Here is a 19005-nt window from a genome sequence, read left to right on the forward strand (position 1 = left end):
CTGCTTTTTAAATCTTTGGTAACATGTTTGCATTAATATTGTGAATTGTATTGGGAGCTTTAGCCAAGGCAGAATGGTGGTTCAGAAATGCAGTGAATAAATGTTTCCATTTTCTGTGTCTACCTATACGTGTGATAATAAAAAGGTCACTAGCTAACTACATCAGTTTTGATGCTACGATCAAACAGTGCAAACATGGGCAGCGCAATCCTAACTTGCGCTGGAACAGGCAGGCTAGTGGGCTGTAGCCAGCGTAAGTTTGGGGCCAACTGTGGCTCAGCCAGGGGCAAGGGGAAACTTTTCCCCTTACCCCAGGGAGAGCCGCAGTGGCCCCAATGGGTCTACGTAGCCCGAAGGGAATCGCAGGGAGGAGAAGCAGCACCGGGAAAGGAAACCAATGCGATGGTGCAGAAAGAGAAGAGCCCCCTGCCCCGTCCTCCTGATCCACAGACAAAGGGGGCTGACCGAACTGAGTTTCCAGACAGGGAAGCAGAAGGCCACGCTTCAGCTGAATGTAGGGCTATGCCTCAGGACCTGAACCCTAAGGAGGTAGAATTAACGGAGGTTCAAAAGATCCGACCCGTATGACGTACACCACACAGTGCGACAGATGGAAACGGCACAGAGATAAACAAACTGGACACATCAGACGTTGCCAAAGCCATAACAGTCAAATATTTGATTTGAATAGGATTTGTAGTAGTAATTTTTCATTGGAATTCTGTTATTTTATTATATTTTATATCAATGGCTCAGTTAAAATTTAAATATTAACATGGAACGTGAGGGATCTGAGACAACAAAAGAGGAGAGAGGAAATTCTTGATGCCGTGAATTGTCTGAACCATGACCTTGTGATCTTGCAGGAGCTAAATTTTAAGGGTGAACAGGACAGGAGCGATGCTCAGAGGTTCTGGACGTGGGGTCCATCCATTTGGTCCTATAAGACTGAGGGGACGGAAGGAGTGGCTATTCTAGCGCGGAACCGAGATGACCTGCAAATTCAGAGGTCGGTGGAAGTGGTCCCAGACCGCCTGGTTGTCCTCGATTTTAACATCATCAGGATACAGAGGGACGGGAAGGAATATCATAAGCGCTATAGACTTGGTGCGATCTATGCCCGATCCAGGCCGAACCTAGGAAAGAACTGTGGGCCAAACTCAAATATTACGCAATCACCAACAGGTCCATCATAGTTGCCGGAGACTTCAATAACAGGTTGAGAATAGAAGACAGTCGTAATCTGAGAGATATGACGATGGGACGCCCGGCTAAAGATTGTGCGGTGGCAGTGAAGAAGGCCAATTCTATGCTTGGGATCATTAGAAAAGGTATTGAGAACAAAACGGCTAATATTATAATGCCATTGTACAAATCAATGGTAAGGCCACACCTGGAGTATTGTGTCCAGTTCTGGTTCCCGCATCTCAAAAAAGACATAGTAGAAATGGAAAAGGTGCAAAAGAGAGCCACTAAGATGATTACTGGGCTGGGGCACCTTCCTTATGAGGAAAGGCTACAGCGTTTGGGCCTCTTCAGCCTAGAAAAGAGGCGCCTGAGGGGGGACATGATTGAGACATACAAAATTATGCAGGGGATGGACAGAGTGGATATAGAGATGCTCTTTACACTCTCACATAACACCAGAACCAGGGGATATCCACTAAAATTGAGTGTTGGGAGAGTTTGAACAGACAAAAGAAAATATTTCTTTACTCAGCTTGTGGTTGTGGTTGTTGTTGTTGTTGTTGTTGTTGTTGTTGTTGTTGTTGTTGTTGTTGTTGTTGTTGTTGTTGTTGTTATTATTATTATTATTATTAACAGTATTTATATACCGCTTTTCAACTAAAAGTTCACAAAGCGGTTTACAGAGAAAAATCCAATAACTTAATGGCCTTAATAACTTAATGGTTGGTCTGTGGAACTCCTTGCCACATGACGTGGTGATGGCGTCTGGCCTGGACGCCTTTAAAAGGGGATTGGACAAGTTTCTGGAGGAAAAATCCATTACGGGTTACAAGCCATGATGTGTATGTGCCACCTCCTGATTTTAGAAATGGGCTATGTCAGAATGCCATATGTAAGGGAGGCACTAGAATGAGGTCTCTTGTTATCTGGTGTGCTCCCTGGGGCATTTGGTGGGCCGCTGTGAAATACAGGAAGCTGAACTAGATGGGCCTATGGCCTGATCCAGCGGGGCTGTTCTTATGTTCTTATGTCCTCTGACCCCGGAAGAAAGGAACCTAAATGCCTTTTTGCTTAATTTAGATTTAGAAGATAAAGCGCTTTTAATTGATAACAGGTTAGATATTTTTCCTTTAGTTGAAGGAAGGTTTATATGAGTGATTTACTACAGATGGCAGGCAGACGTTTTACTTACCATCACCCGATGGTGGCCAGCAGAATAGACAGGGTGTGGGCAGAGAAGGACCGGACGGTGCAATCTTGCAGGATAGGACTGATCCCTTGGTCAGATCACGGGTACCTTTCCCTAGAGTTGTACAGCAATCGCCTGACCCTTCGTGGCAAACCAAGGTGGAGACTGCACCCCTCTATGCTGCGTGAGCAGGAATATAAAGAATTAATAGAGAAGTGTATTATCACTTGGAGAGAATTAACTGAGGTCAGAAGGAATGACCCGATCAGATGGTGGGAGGAGCTAAAGAGGGAAATTAAGCAGAAGTGCATCGCGATGTCATCGCACAGGATACAGGACACATCGTGTACAGGAAAAAACTGGCCCAGTACCATAGAGGCCTTTTTGGCTTTCTGAAGGCCCATCAGAGGATCAACAAAGGACTGGCATCGAATAAGAAGAAATTAGAGAGGGATAGGAAGATTATCCAAGAATATCACTGGAAGAGGAGAGAGGCCGAAAAGCAGAAATACAGATCAAAGGGGCCAATTGTGGAGCAGGAAGACTGAGAGAAGAAACAAAGGGGGGGGGAAGAATGATCAGGAACTTTGAAGGGCTTCGAAAGTCGGGAGGAGAGGAGATAAAATACTCAACCGATGAGATGTTGAGCATCATGAATAATCACTACTAGGAAATGTACGCTGAGAAAAAGATAGAAGAGCAAACCATGACTGACTTTTTGATGAAAATGCCTAGGGATGCATAGGACTCACCCAGTAAGGAAGAAGCCGAGGAGATGACTAAACCCCTAACAGAAGATGAAATGCTGGAGGTGATAAGAAAGGGAAGAAATGGCACCGCTCTGGATCCCGATGGACTAAATTACACCTTTTATAAGTTGTTTCAGAAAGAACTGGCCGAACCCCTAGCCGCAGCTTTTAATAGAGCCTTATGGGAGGAGGACAAATTTAGAGATAGTTTTTATGGAGGAATCTTAACCTTCATTTATAAAGAGGGGGACCCTACTCTGCCTAAAAACTGGAGGCCCATTACTCTGACAAACATCAACTATAGAATTTTAGCAAAGATTTTGAATGACCGACTTTCCAAAATAGCCCCTAAGTTGATTATGAAGACCCATACTAGTGCTATCCCAGGGAGGAAGATGACTGATTCCTTAGTTCTGGTTAGAGAGATCTTTCAGATGGTGGAGAAGGGAGAGTGAAAAGGGATACTTCTACAAATGGACCAATCTAAGGCCTTTGACGTTGATGGCCAAGGGTTTCCCAGAGGTTTTCATAAACTATATAAAAACTCTGTATGAGCAGGCATCGGTTATGCCACAGGTAAACGGATGGAAGGGAAAAATCATACCCATAGAATCAGGGATACGCCAAGGATGTCCATTGAGCCCGCTCCTCTATGTTTTGGTGTTAGATCCATTGCTGGCCATACTCCAGGTAGAGCCCAGAATAAAGGGAATTGCCATGGGTGGGGAAGGGAATAGAGCAGAGGCTGGGAATGCCATAAAAATGGTAGCCCACGCAGATGATGTGTACGTTATGGTTAGAGACGTGGGTGAGATGGAGACATTGAAGGGAATAATAGATGAATACAGCAGGGCCTCGGGAGCGGTGATAAACGAGGATAAAACCAAATGTTATTCTCTTGGGTCGAGGGGGAAAAACATAGAGGTGAGGGCCATGGGGGCTGTTATTGAAACAGATGCAAGGAAACAAGAGGTTCAAATGGCGGAATCTGTAAAAATTTTAGGTATAATTTTTGGACTGAAACAAAGAGGGTGGGAAGAGAACTGGAAACTGTGGGCCTCTAAGGTGGAGGAAAAACTGAAGAGGTGGAAAAAATGGAACTTGAACCTGTACCAGAGGGCGCATTACATCAACGTGTATTGCGTTCCGATGGCGTCCAATTTGACAGCGATCTATCCCCCGCCAAAACAGGTGGTGGACAAGGTTACCCATCAGGTTTTTGTTTTCTTGTGAGGCACTGCCTTCTTCCCTCTTGCCCGAGCGATGGCATATAAGAAAGTGAAAGAAAGACTAGGGGTTTGGGCCCTGGGACCTTTGTTCTTGGCGACCTTTGTCTCCTATAACTTTGGCAACTGGGCGAAATGGAGGCAGAGGCTGCAGGAAGGGGGAGCCTTTGCATCTGTATGGGCCCAATACGGAGACATTTGGGAAAAGACTACCTGGGGACAGAAATGGTGGGCGAAAGAAGAGACAGGATACGTACTCACTCAGGCGATAAAACAATCTTTGCTGGAGTACATGAGGGAGGCGGTGGCTCTGATGAAGGAGATGGGGCTCTCAGCCAAGCCGTATAAAACCAGCAGGCTGGAAGGGAAACAGCTCAAGTGTTACGTGTATGAAACGACGGTATAGGAATTTATCATGAGGCCTCACCAAGAGAAACAGCAAAGTAAGACGCACCTTTCCGCATACCTCTTGCAGGCGAAGGTGGCACATAGTGCCTTAGCAAGAAGAGAATCCCCTTTAGTTTATGGGAATTAAGGTAGAGGGCTTTCCATCAGGTCCTCAGGGTGGGAGCGGCAAACCCATGGTTGCAAGAAGATCAGAAGAGGTGCAAGAGGCCGACCTGTTCGGGGTCGGGACCCTCTAGATCGGTAGGTGCCCTGCCACTGATAGCACATTTCGTCCAAGAGTGTATGCTGGCGAAGGAGTTGTGGAGGGGTGTAGTGAGGGCCTTTAAGTGGCCCAAACTGGCCCAACAGGCCTGGGAGACTATCGTCTCTGGGAAGGAGCCGGCGGGAGGTATGAGGGAACCCAAGAGGACGAGTAATATGGGACAATGGAGGGGAGGAGACATAGGTGGGAGGTGCCGTGGTCTATGGTAAGATTGATAAATCTGTATGTCCTTTTTGCACTGGGCATCCAAAGGGGCAAAGAAATAAAGGAGAAAAAGTCCACCAACACGCAGGGATGGGTCCGATTTGTGGTCTCCAGAGTATACGGCGTCGCGGCTTACGAAAGGGTGAGAACCGGTAGAGACAGGTGGAAAAAACGGTGGGAGTGGTTAGATGGGGTGAATCCACCTACGAGTGATGGGGTGGTTAGATGGGTTTAGTAGTTAGATGGGGTGAATCCACCTCGTATAACGTGATGTATCTGTGTTCTAGTTAAACAGTTGATGTAATGTGACTGTAGTTGAAAATGTAAAATGTGATTTCTTTCCTTTGTATCATTTATTGTAGTATGAAACTTTTAAAATAAAAATCTATATTTCCCTGAAAAAAAAATATTTCCCAGGGAGAGCCGCAGTGGCCCCAATGGGTCTACTCGGATCCAAGCAGAACAGAATAGCCAGGAGCCACTCTGTGCTGCCAGGGAACAGGGACTAGGATCTGGCATAACTGCCAGGTTTTGGCCCCTCCTCCCACTCCTTGCCCGCCTGCCCACTACCCATCCTCCTCTGCCACGAAATGCTGCGTTGGCCTTATCTTTCTTTTTCTTTCCTTGCTGCCGCAGAAGCTGGATTTGGCCTCCACGGGCTGGTACACCCATGTGCACCAGCGTAGCTTACTCCCCCAGAGGCGCAAACATGCTTTTCGGCACATTTGCAACCCTCCCAGGCCAGTACAAGGTACTTGCACTGGCCCAACCAGTGCTTAGGATTGCGCTCTTAATAAGGTAGCAAGAACACAAAGCCTGTGATCAATGAGTAAGATTTCTCTGCAGCCAGAAAAGTTTGGTTGACTATGCAAGAAAAAATAATAAGTATGCATCATATTTCACTATCATATACGATGGAAACAGGTACTTAGACCAGTGATTTTCAATCAGTGTGCTGTGACACATTGGTGTCATGTACGATTCATAGTTTAAATTATTTCAATAACAATGGAGTTTGTATGGATTATCAAATTGCAAATATTTTTCTACATCCAAAAAAAGCATGAAAAGGTCCTCACCCCCAGAATTCAAGGAGAGAAAAAACAAATCAATCAGATAAGGATTATAGTGTGCCAGTGAATATTTTTCCTAATAAAACTTAATAAAAATCTGTGTACCAGCATATGTACAGGACAGGGCATACTGACCCTGTACATAAATTCACAAACCAGAAGGTTCTGCTGATGATGGAGAAATGTTTTTCTATCTTTGCAAGCAGAAGACATAAGGGTATCTGTGATTAAGATCAGTGCAGTTGTGGGCAATGCTGCTGCTGCATTTCAAAATGGGAACCTGTTTCCTATCCCTCCACCATCCTTAACCAACACCATATATGCACCATCTAACAAAAGTTAGTCACACTTAGAACACCATCCTATGCACGCGTATTCAGAAATGTTCCACTGTGTCCAGTGGAGATTATTCACAGGAAAGTGTGCAAAGGATTTCAATCTTATAACACAATCCTAGGCATGTCTACTCAGAAGTATGTCCCACTGTGTTCAATGCCTTGCTCCCAGGAAAGTTTGCATGGAATTTCAGTCTTGCAGCACAATCTTGTGCATGCTACTCATAAGTAAGTGCCACTGAGTTCAGTTCGGCTTGCTCCCAGGAAAGTGTGCATGGGATTGCAGTTTTGCAGCACAATCCTGTGCACGCTACTCAGAAGTCAGTCCCACTGCCTTCAATGGGGCTTCCTCCCAGGAAAGTGTGCATGGCATTGCAGCCTTGCAGCACAATCCTAGACATAATTATTCTAATATCACCTGGGGAATATACTACTTGGCCCCTCCCCTTTTGGGTGGCCACGCCCCTCCCACGTGGCCGCTCCCCTCCGGCTCCGAGGCGGGCCCCGCCCTTCTGCGCCTGCGCAATACTGCGTGGCGGTTGGCGCCGTGGAGGGCGCGTGAGGCGCAGGTGCTGAGGTGGAGGTGGCGGCATGGCGGGCGGCGCGAGCCCCTTCACGGTGCCCGCGGGCGACGAGAGCAGCGAGAGCGAGGACGACGCCTGGGACATCGGGGCGGTGTCGCCGCAGAAGCGGGTGAGGACGGGCTGTGGGGCCAGGCTGGGAGCCTCAGAGGGGTCCTCCTGACGGTGGGTGGGGCAGTGAGTGAGTCCTCGCAAAGCATTGTGGGAGTATCCTTTGCTCTGCTCAGCATCAGTTGCTCCTTCTTGTGCCAGTTCATGGCCAGGTGAGACGCTAAACCTTTGCAGCACTACTCAGAAGTATGTCCCACTGTGTCCAATGGGGCTTACTCCCCAGGAAAGTGTGCATGGGAAGGCAGCCCTACAGCACAAGCCTAGGCATGTCTACTCAGAAGTAAGCCCCATTGTGTTCAGTGGGGCTTACTCCCAGGAAAGTGTGCATGGGATGGCAGCCTTAAAGCACAAGCCTAAGCATGTCTACTCATAAGCAAGTTCCACTGTGTTCATTGGGGCTTGCGCCCAGGTAAGTGTGCATAGGATTGCAGCCTTAGCAGCAGAAGCCTAAGCATGCCTACTCAGAAGTAAATCCCGTTGTGTTCAATGGGGCTTACTCCCAGGAAAGTGTGCATAGGGATTCAGCCTTACAGCACTGAATGGGCCTATGGGAAGGGGGTCATTTGCACCAAGGCCCAGGGTCAGAAAGGGGGCCCAGGAGCCAAAGGGGGAGGGAGAAATTTCCTGGGATCTTACATTTTCCTGTCTCAACTGGACTTGCTGCCTGTTGCTGGGGGCACTACCCAGGGCTTGCAGTGGTGGCATCTGCTGCAAGCCATGCACACCGGGGGGGGGGGGGGAAGGAATTCATATGTGATTCTCCTTAGCACAGTGTCAAATCTGGTAGAAAACTGCCCTGTAACAGTAGCTCTTTGGCTTGTGGATACCAACCTGTGATCTGCTAAAACCCTGAGAAGTGGTCCAAGAGATCTCAGGAAAAAAAATCACTTCCAGTGTGTTGCCAAGCAAGCACTCCCTCATGGGCCCCTAGAGAGGGTGGAGAACACACTGTTTGCAGCTGGCAGTGAAGTGCTGGTTGCAGGTGGTTAATTCTTTGCCCTCTCTGGTAGTCCGTGCGGGAGTGCTCACTTGGGACATGCTTCCCTACTGATCATTAGAGACACTGAAGGCTGCTTCTGCAGGCAGCCTGTTCTTGGCTCTCTCTGGTGGTCTATGGGAGAGTGCTGACTTAGAAGATGCTTCCCCACAGACCACCAGAGAGGGCAGAGAACAGACTGTCCATAACTGGCATTGCATGTGGTCCACATGATTCCAATTTTTGCCTTGGTGGTCTGTGAGCTCCTACAGGTTAGGAACTGCTGGATTACCATGTAGGAGGCTTCAGGAGCTCAGCTACAGGACCACAGCTGCTGAAGAAGTACTTCTTGGCACACACAGGATGCTGTCCGTTCCAGTGAGAACATAAATGTGATGATGCTAGTTTTATTCAATGATTTTCTATATTTAAAATTTTTAGAGAGACTTAGGAATGTAGTTTGGTTTTTTGTATTAGTGTATCTAGCTGCCAATGCTGCACAGGCGGGTAGACCTGGGTTCTGCATTGGGAAACACAGTAGACCTGGGCACCAAAGACTATTCTGGCTGCTGTCACCCTGCTCTATTTTGCCCCTTTGTATTGCTATGATTCTAGATACAGTTTGTATCTTTTGTGCAACTTGCATCTGAATACAAGTGGTTTGAGGGATTTTCAAGGGCAATTTTGAGTCTATGTGATTTTTGCCTTCTGTGCTGACCCTGCATAAGTTGCATCCCCACTGTATGCACACTCTTGAATAATGGTCTTCATTTCTGTATATGCTGCATGATTTATAACCAGCTTAAACATCATCTCAAAACAAAACTGTAACCTCATAGTTGTAAGTTGGAAAGAAAAATACAGGTCCAGCTTATTTATACACAAATTTTCTTATACGTGGATTTGACTCAACAGGAATGGCCCCTGCAAATGAGAAAGAATGTGCTGATCCCTGGAGTAGGGGAAAAATGCATCCCTTTAAAATCAGTTTTAAAAACTGAACAGTCCTTTAACAGCAGCCTCCTTAATGAGAGAGAGAGAGAGGGCAGCAGGCTAACAATCCATCAATCCTTCTCTCTCCTGTGGACCCATCCTTTCCCCCAGCATGTGAAAGAAAGGTGATCATTTTGCATTGGTGAAGGGAGGGGCTGAGTGAAGTGCTGATGGATTGTCTTCTTAATGACTCTTATCTTAGAGTCAAAAGGTCAGCAAGGCTGTTTTTCAGTCACTGGAGCAAAGAAACTTTAAATTGATTTGCTATTGTTTGTTTTTTTATCCAGGTGAGTGCTTGGAACCCATGGAATAATTAGTCTCAACCTGTATGCTGCTTACTGAGGGTCACCCAGATCTTGAGGTAGAAGCATGTACCTGCTTCTCTACTTGGGAACTTGTGAGATCTGCTTTTTTATTTACTGTGTATAAACTCTAGCATGTACATCAGGAATATGCAGTTTGCTCTGTTATGTTTCTGTTGTGAACACACAGTGGCAGAATAAGTTTAGTAGGTGCATCTTGCATTTTGGGGTAGAAGCAGGTATGCCTTTAATTTTTACCATTTACTTGTTCTGTTGCAATGTGAAAAAAGTATGTACTGATTAATTTAAAATGGGAAACTATTTTTTTGCCTATTTAGCATTTGAGTGAAACAGTACACATGGATAACAAAGATGAGGCTTTAAAACAAGCATTGACTACTGGAAACTTGTCTATGGTTGAAGAACTGCTACACTCAGGTAAGATAAGTGGATTGCCCAGTTTAATGTCAGAAATAAAAGCAAGAAAAAGAAATTGTTAACATATTAGTGGAGGTTGTACCTGGAACCTTCAGCATGTTCTCTGCTACTGAGCTATGACACTTCTAATTCCGGGTGAGCAATTTTAACAGTTCTTTCATAAATCAAAGTGTCAAGGAAATCAATCTCAGTATCAGAGTCCCTTATGACATTCTGCTGAATGTAAGTTTGAAGATGAAAATACTGAAACTACAAAGGAGCCTTGTTTAGTTTCCTCGACACTTCCAGCATTATCTTTAGTAACTTCTTTAAAGCAGTATATTGCAATTTCTGCAGACAGCATTCCTTGTTAGAAAAGAAACCAGCTCAGACATAGGTGGGCTTAATAACATTGTGAATTTTTCCAATACTTCTGTTATATTCAAGATTATGGGATTAGATTTAATTTTTCCAGTTGATATATTTAGTTTTACAATACTGGTAGGATTTTTGATGGATTTTAATTTTGTACTATGTACCAGACAGGTTTAATATCTGATCTTGTCAGCTGAGCAGAAATGAAACAAACAATATGTTTGAGGGGTTTCTGAGAAATGTAGTCTTGGACACAGGATGACTGATAATTGCCTAGAGAGCTCTTTTAGACAAGTGCAAGAGTTTATGGGTGTGCAAATGAATTCTAACTTCTTTATTGAAAATACTTGACAGTGCAATCTTACGCATGTCTACTTAATGTTAAGACACACTGTGCTTAGTAGGGCTTAGTCCCAGGATAGTGTATGTAGGATTCCTGCCTGAGTTCAGCTATGCCAGATGTAGTCTTTTGAAGATCTCATAAGCATAATGAACAGCTCTCCATGATCACCTGAGGTTGAAAAGTGGGAACTTGGTTGCTTTGTGCATGTAGCTTCCTTAGTGGATTTATAGATTGTGACCAGAATAATGTTACCCAACACCCCTAATATGCCTCACATTACAGTGCTAGAAATGCATGTAGCTCATCCCTGTGCCTTGTCCCAAGGTTAATGCCAGGATTGCTTCAAACAGGGTTTAAAAGGATGCCCTGTGCTTTGTCAACTCCCCTCTCCCACTGCTTGGAGAAACCTTATGGACATTTCCTGACATGACTGTGCTTTATCATGCGTTATGTTAATCAAATTTTCTTACTAATTTGATAAGTTTTGATGGCAAAAACATCAGAACATCCTGCTACCAGAGAAAAATGATTCTAAGCCATTAAAGAAACAGTAGATGTGCGCCTCTAGAGCAGCATTTCTGAATGTTTGTCCCCTGCCATCCTCTTCACATGGTCCATCTCTTGGAAGTACCACTGGAAATAAGTGGCGATGAAGTCATCACCAGGTACTTCTGGATTGGGAGGCCAGATGCAATGGAACAAGCACCAGTAAGAGGTTCAGGGTGGGCAGGAGGGCTTTTCCAAGCCTGAGAAAAGTGCACACTAGACCTCTGCCCTCCGAGCCTCCTACCACTGCTTGTTGCAGTGCCAGGCAGTGGGGGTCTGGGGGAACCCGCATGTCCCACCCGATACCAACTCAAGTACCACGAATGGTACGAGTATCTTAGTGCTGCTTTAGTCTTCTACCAAACTGTTTCCTAATTTCCTTGCTAACATGATTATTGAAATAGGTGTAGTGATGAACCTTTTCAGAAGTAGGGAATGTCCACCCCTTCCCCATGCATAATTCAGTTAGGCAGCCAACAGATTAAATATTGGCACAAAATTCAAGCACATTATTTGTGGTGTACTAGATGTGCACTTGTTGATATATGTTACATTCAGAATAAAAGCAATTTCTTTTACACGGTTGATTTCCATGTAGGAAATACTGATGTAGTTGGTGTATACCATTTTTCCACCAAGAAACTTGGGTGATGTGTATGACTTCTCTCCTTTTGGTTTTCACTGCCCTGTGAAGTTGGTTAGGCTGAGAGACAGTGACTAACAAGCGACACTTAGTAAGCTTCATTACTGAGCTGGAATTTGAACTCAAGTTTTCCTGGTTAAAGTCCAGCATGCCAACCACTGCTACACTATGTTGGCTCTAACAGAATACAGGTTTGTCCCCTATCCTGAATCTGCAGGTACAAGGGGATGCCTACCCCCACCCTCAAGGGGAGCTCTACTCTGGAGAATCCTCTGAGCCCAGCAAAGGTCACAGGTGTCTGCGGAGGGCTTCCCTGGGTCTCCTAATGCCTTAAAAGGCATTAAAAAAGTCACTTCTGGTTTTACGGAAATTTTTTTTTTGTCTCTAAACAAAAAAGGGTCTGAGCTTAGCAGAGGCTGGGGATGTCCAGCTGCAGCCTCTGCTGGGATTGGAGGACCCCCCAGGGCACATGCTGGTGGAGGCCTGCAGGTGAGGCCTGTGGACCCAATCTACAGATACAGGATCCCAAGATACAGTCCCCCTGTACTTGTAATGTATGGAGTGATCCTTAGTCATAAGGGTGGATGTAAGTCTTCTTTGAACTTGTTCTCTGAGGGGAAGAACAGAATTTGCATTCAGTGGGCAATTGTAGTAAATATACCTTTTTAGGGTCTTCTGAACAGGATCTTATGTATTTCTAATATTTTGAGAATACATTTCTCTTCTATTATAATTTGGGTTTGTATGCAACCTTGCCTTCCCATCACTGTGTCCAGTCACTTCCCCTTTCTCTGTCGTTTTCCAACTCCTATTAACTGGGTAGTTAGGCATATAGTGTCTCTCATTAAGCTTAAATTGTAGAAATCAACAGGTGCTCACAAATTTTGAAGAGGTCTCAGTAAATCTGAATGTTACTGACTGCAGCATACTATAGGAATGTGTTGACCTGTTCCAGTGTTTTTTCCAGTTGCCAAGAATGTTGAAATCATTCTAAGATAAGGGACCTTACTCGAAACTTTATCTTACTTCTTAAGTTATTACTTCACCTTTTCAACTTGATGTCTTTTTCTGCCCATAAAAATAGCAGTTTTCCTGTAAGTAATGACTGTTCATTACTATACCAGGCTAGTCTTAAGGAGATGGAAGATAGTGTTTATGTCAGTTTCTCTTCAGTGCTGACTCCTAGCATTATGGATAGTTTCTTAATAACAGCAAAGCCTAGTTAGTTAAATAAGAGAGACCAGTACAGTTTGTAACAAAGAGCATCAAAAGAGAAGACTTTCCAAGAAGTTAGCTGCTTTCTAGTGGCTGTGCAATGATTCTCATAAGCCTTTCCCTTTTATATAGGTTATCTGTAGGATCTTTTTCAAAAGAGTTCTGTCCTATTGTGCCTTTCAGCCATCTTGCATAGTGGCACAGTTTAGGCAATCCTCCAAGCCATGGTAATTGTAAAGTGGCAGACTTGTGCATTCTTGCGTCTCATTTTTCACATGACTTTCTTCTGGGCTTTCACTTCAGTGGTAATAATATTTGGGCAAATCAGGTATTGCCTTCAGGTTCTCTTAGTACATGTCCTCCAAATTCCTTGATGGGTAAGCAGTAATGGTAACTTGTTGTGATTCTGAAATTGACAAACAGTGCTTGGAACAAATGAAGAGGGGAGCCAGAGCTGGGAAGCACATGACCCAATGGCTCATTTTTTATTCTTTAAGACTTAGTACCTTTGCATTGAGCCACTATATAGGTCCAGTCTTGATTTTTTATACACGGATTTGACTCAACAAGAATGGCTAGTGCAAATGAGAAGGAATGTTCTGATCCCTGGAGAAGGGAAAAAATGCAGCCCTTTAAAATGCTTTTCTTACTGTTGTAGAGATGTTTGTCTCACCATAATGAGAAGGGCCATTTAAATTAAAGGAAAACAGTCCTTTACAATAGTTAGTGAGGGCAGCCAACTGACAATCCATCAATCACTCTCTCTCCAAGCTACTGCCTCCCTTCCCCCAGAATATATGAAAGGAAGATAATCTTTTCTAAGCACCTGGATTGAGACCGATTGTTGGATTGTCTCTTAATGAGTCTATCTTAACAGCAAGGCTGTTTTTAAATCACCTGAGCAAAAACACTTTGTTTTTAAAATTGATTTGCTATAGTGCGATTTTTGCCATCCACTTGAGTTCTGGGAATGGAACCCAACAGAATAATGAAACTCAACCTGTATTTTGCAGTAGATGTTGCTTCTGGAATTCCTGTAATGCAGTGAATGTGAAGTAGCAATCTCATCAAAACCTCTTCATATTCCTGAGAAAAGACAGAATCTAGCCTACTCCCAAATGCCAAGGAATCTTTACAGTTCCTTGCCATGTAGCAATGCCAGCTGTTCAAAGAAAGAAGTAACATGTTTCAAATAGCTAATGAGAGCCATTTGCATTAACCTGAGTAGCTCTGTGGAACCCAATTGCAGGAGCCAGGATGGTAAAGTAGTTCTGGAGTTTAACTTAGATCTGAAAGACCCAGTTTCAAATTCTTGCTCAGCCATGAAGCTTTCTGGAGGACAGTCACTATCTTTCAGCCTAATCCTACCCCACAGCATTGTTGTGAGGGGGGAAAAAGGGAGGGAGGGAGCACCATCCTGAGCTCCTTGGAGGAAAGGCAGAATAAAAATGTGAAAAATAAAAATATTTGACATGAAGATACTGCCATGCTGTAGTCCCTCAGTACAATGAAGGTATTTGAGTTTTTGAACTGGAAAGGATCTTATGATGCTGTCAGTTGTTGAATAAAATCTAATTTGTTCTAACAGGCTGCAGTTTTCATCACATTTTACAGTGTATGTCTTGGTGGTCGATAAGGCATGTTGCAGATTAGCATCAGGAATAAATAGTCACATGAGTGTCTTAAGTAACAGATGGCAAAGCAGATTGTGGAAGAAACATATTCTTCATCAGCTGATACATTTTACCAATCAAACCAATGAGGTTTTGGGGCATTAAGTGGTTATCCAATGTGTTTTATCGGAGATTCTGCAAATCTGGCAATACATTTGTGCTCATACACACTGTGTACAAGGCTGAGCCTAAAGTGTGTAAGCAATAGATCTTCCTAGAGGGAAAAATTCTCCTTGTCTGCTATTGGCTGACTATGAAAAGAATTGTGTGTTCTGATAGCTCTTCCTAAATTTGTTGTATACTCTTTGGAAATAACATTGAGGTTGAGAGGCTTGCAGCATGAAACGGCTATAGAGAATTTGCAGGATGGCTTATACTAGTTGAGGTGTGAATGTCAGTGCTTGCTTTTAGCTATGGAATATGTTTCTAAAGTTCAAAAATAAATATATGAATTTGTTTTCATTAGTTACATTAACTTGTACGTACCAACTATTGCAGGTGTGAGTGTAGAATCTACCTTCAAGTTTGGATGGACTCCCCTGATGTATGCAGCAAGTGTTGTGAATGTGGAACTCATGCGGATCCTTCTGGACAGAGGGGCAAATGCAAGCTTTGATAAGAGTAAGATGTAGTAAATGAGCTTTTCTCACAGATCTGACAGTCTAATCAGATCATCCATTTTTAAAACCAGTAAAAGTGCACTGTAAAATAGAGGGAGAAGAATAGAAGAACCTGATCTCTGAAAAGAAGAATGCAAACCCATCTAAAACATATCTGATTACAAAAATTTTTACAAGTGTTTTTTATTGAAAAGGTTGTAAGGGAGTCTGGTAGACTTCTTTTTAGAGAAAGTGCATCAACTAAAGTAAGATTAAGCAAACAGATAACAGACAGTCTCGTGTATTGAAAATATCTTTCCAGACATAACCTTCCCTTCTCTTTCTGCCCTTTTCTGAAATCTCCTAAGGGTGCATACAATACTGTCATCTGACATCTTCAAAAGTGGGATCCTCTGATTAAGTAGAATATATATAAACTTCACCACTTGGAGGTGATGCTTTAACAATTGATTAGGTGATTACAAAAATAGAAAACTTTTTTGCAGCAATATTTTGGTGAGAACACGAACTGAACTGTGCTTCTGAAGGTAATGTACTCATGCTCTGATAAGATAAAATAAAAAGCAAGTAGAAGAACTTCTTAGAAAGCAAAAGACCCAGATATAGACTTTGACCTTATTATAGCAGAATACTAAATTTGTATATGGCAAATAAAATACATTTGTGTAATTGGTATAAAAACCTGCATGCTTTCACATACATATTCTAGAATCATCCGGAAATATTCAGTTTTTATCTTTGGTTCTACAATTGTACCTTAGTTTTGTTTGACTTGCAGAATGGCCAGAATTACCTGTGTGTCTTAGAATGGTGTCCTTCTGCACTTTGTACAAGCGAGAATTAAATATGTTTTCAGCATTTTTAATTTTAAGTGAAATTCTTTAAAAATTTCTCTTAAAGCAGTCTTGGAATGATTTGGCACACCTCAGCAAAGTTAGCAGTGTTGATTTTGCCAAAACCAAATTTTGCTATCAGCAGAAAAAAAGTCTTAACAGCACATCCTGTTCTGCCAAGCTCCCTGTTCTGAGCTTTGCCTAGAGATCCTATGCCTGCTGTATGGCTATAGTTCCCCCAGCTTGACTACAGCTAGAACTGCCAGTACCAGCAGGAAGGAGATCAGTAGGTGGCTTGCCTGTGAGTCTGCAAGTCTGCTTGCTTGTAAGCTCTCCAAGCAGCAGTCCTTCCAGGTACAGCAGCTGCACCTCAGCTCTCCTTCGCTCAGCAGTCTCTTTGAGTAGATTAGTCCATTTGTTAGTCTGTAGGTCAGTGCACCAGTTTGTCCTTCAGTCTGTCTGACAGAGTGCCAGTTCATTGTTCGCTTGCCAGTCCATGAATTAGTGTGCCAGAAAGTCAAGTCCAATAAGTAGAGTTGTGAGTCAGTCTGTAAGTCCACAAGCCAGTAGGTCAGTTTAGCCAAAAAGTCAGTCTGTTTTTGCCATCAAGTCTCCTCTCCCTCCTCCACTCTCACTCCACCTACAACCCACAAACTCCCTCTGCATCAGGGGTTCCTTATATCCTGTAATGGATAATCCTCTAGTGGCTGCAGCTGCCTACACCCTCTGCTCAAAGTCCAGGTCTTAACCCTTAAAAGGGCCACTGCTAACACCACATCCTGTGTCCTCGCCATATCTTCCGCATTTTCAATACACATCCTGTGTATGTTTATTCAATAGGAGCTACTTGCAGTTAAGTGTGTATAGGATTGCAGTGTGAGCCTACCTCCAGAGTGCATAGATTGATTTGGTAATTGTAAGAAGGCAAGTTTGTGTTGAACGCATAACACAGGGCTTGGAGAATAAACTGCATAAAACAAAGTCAATAAGAATTTTAGTAGAAGTATACTGATGCAGGAACTATCAAAGAATATATCTAAGAAAAGCATTGACTAATCTTTTAATCTTCCCAAGGTTGCATCTATACAACGGGGCCACAGGTACACCTGTGGGCTGGGCAGAAATTGATTAATTTATGCTAAAGAGAAACTTGGTCATAAATTAGAAAATTACTTGATCAATTGCACTTGTTAGTTTATAAGAAACTTGCTCCTTTGTGAATTATTGGCTGTTGGGTCACATCAGTATCCTATTTTTCAGTTGATATGCTTTATCAATTTATGTCCATGTTTTTTTAGATCAATATACCGTGTTAATGGCTGCATGTGCTGCACGTGCATCAGAAGAGCAAATTTTAAAGTGTGTAGAATTGCTTCTCACAAGGAATGCTAATCCTAATGCTGCATGTAGGTAAGGAAATATTTTGTAATCCAAACTGCTGCACCATTTCTTTATCCAATACTCAAACAAATGCAGTCTTTTTTAGTTCTTTGATATATTCTGCGATATTTACTACACTGGTTAGCTTTTGAGTAGTTCTTTGGCATTCTTTTGTTGATGTGGTTGCTAAGAATGTTTCAATGTGTTTCTTTTTTCTCCTTTGCAATCACATATTGCAAAGTTTATATCCTGTACACTGATTTTCATCTGAGGCTATGCTCTCTACATACTGCTACCTACTGAAATAAAGCTGGTGGAGACATAATGGGCCATAGCAGTGGTGGCTCTCTAGCTATGAAAGTTGTCCCACTTTGAATGTGCTGCTGACCTCTAAACAGGCAGTAAAATGTTCCTTTGATTTCTCTGTTGGGGTTTATCTTGGTTTCTGTTTTTCATTTGTCTTGTTCTAATATTTTATTTAATTATTTTTATTGAAATGATATGCTGCCTTGGTGACTCCTTTGGACTAGAAAGGAGGCATATAACTCTTTAAAATAAAGTATGTAGCAAAATGAAACATTTCAGAGAGACAACATTTTTAAAAGGTTTTTCTGGAGCAGTACAGTTTTCTCTACCTTTCAAAAATGGGCAGTGGCAGGACTAGCTATGCTTCTCTAAGAAGGCTCTCCATTATGTGACACCATAACATAACAGAAAAAGCCCTGTGGATGCCTTTAGCACCCTCAATGATGAGACTTTAAGAGCCTCAGTAGTTGAACGAAGAGCTAACAGCCCAATCCTGAGCTGCCTTGGGCGCGCGACTGCAATGGCGCAGATAATGGCTGCTACCGCATCCTGCACGCCTAAGGCAGTCATGGGTGGCACCTCAGGAGAAGGGGACCCCAGGTAAGTGCAGTAGCCCCGTGTAACATCCATGGCGGGAGGAGGCCCCTGCCCTGGGGTCTGTACCGAGCACGAGGGGCTTACCCGGTCGAGGTGCGGTGGTCGGCGGTGAATTAATGAACGGGAAGCAGGTATGGCAGCTTTACACAAGCGGTTTGAGTCAACCTCTTTACATTCATGGAGGCTCGTTACTTCCTGGCCCCCCTCAGTCTAGGCTGACTGGTGTCATTGTCGTCGGAGCGACTCTGGCCCTGGTCCTTCCGGTTCTTTGGTGCTTGTAGTCCTGGCCTCCCAGCCCGAGTCCCTCGGCCTTGCGCCCGGGCTCTGGAGGGCACTGTCCCGGCAGTCTGGGGTCAGGCTGGCCGGCCTTGGGAGGGCCCACGGTACCTTGCTGTTTTCTCCCTTCTCAGTTACTCCCCCTGGGTTGTAGTTGGCAGCGAGCGTCCGTCTTGACAACCAC

At 43.8% G+C, this 19005-nt stretch overlaps 1 protein-coding gene across 1 annotated transcript in view; it reads left to right on the top strand.

Annotated features, from left to right (window-relative positions):
• Positions 1 to 7225: 7225 nt before the first annotated feature.
• The window catches only part of ASZ1 (ankyrin repeat, SAM and basic leucine zipper domain containing 1), a 39320-nt gene continuing 27540 nt past the window's right edge, over positions 7226 to 19005 (top strand). The window contains exons 1-4 of the mRNA XM_066633675.1: positions 7226 to 7327; positions 9936 to 10035; positions 15308 to 15430; positions 17561 to 17672. Coding sequence (XP_066489772.1) covers positions 7226 to 7327; positions 9936 to 10035; positions 15308 to 15430; positions 17561 to 17672 — 437 coding nt within the window. The remainder of the gene's footprint in view (positions 7328 to 9935; positions 10036 to 15307; positions 15431 to 17560; positions 17673 to 19005) is intronic.

This window comes from Tiliqua scincoides, chromosome 7, assembly GCF_035046505.1.
Source record: "Tiliqua scincoides isolate rTilSci1 chromosome 7, rTilSci1.hap2, whole genome shotgun sequence".
Lineage (NCBI taxonomy): Eukaryota > Metazoa > Chordata > Lepidosauria > Squamata > Scincidae > Tiliqua > Tiliqua scincoides.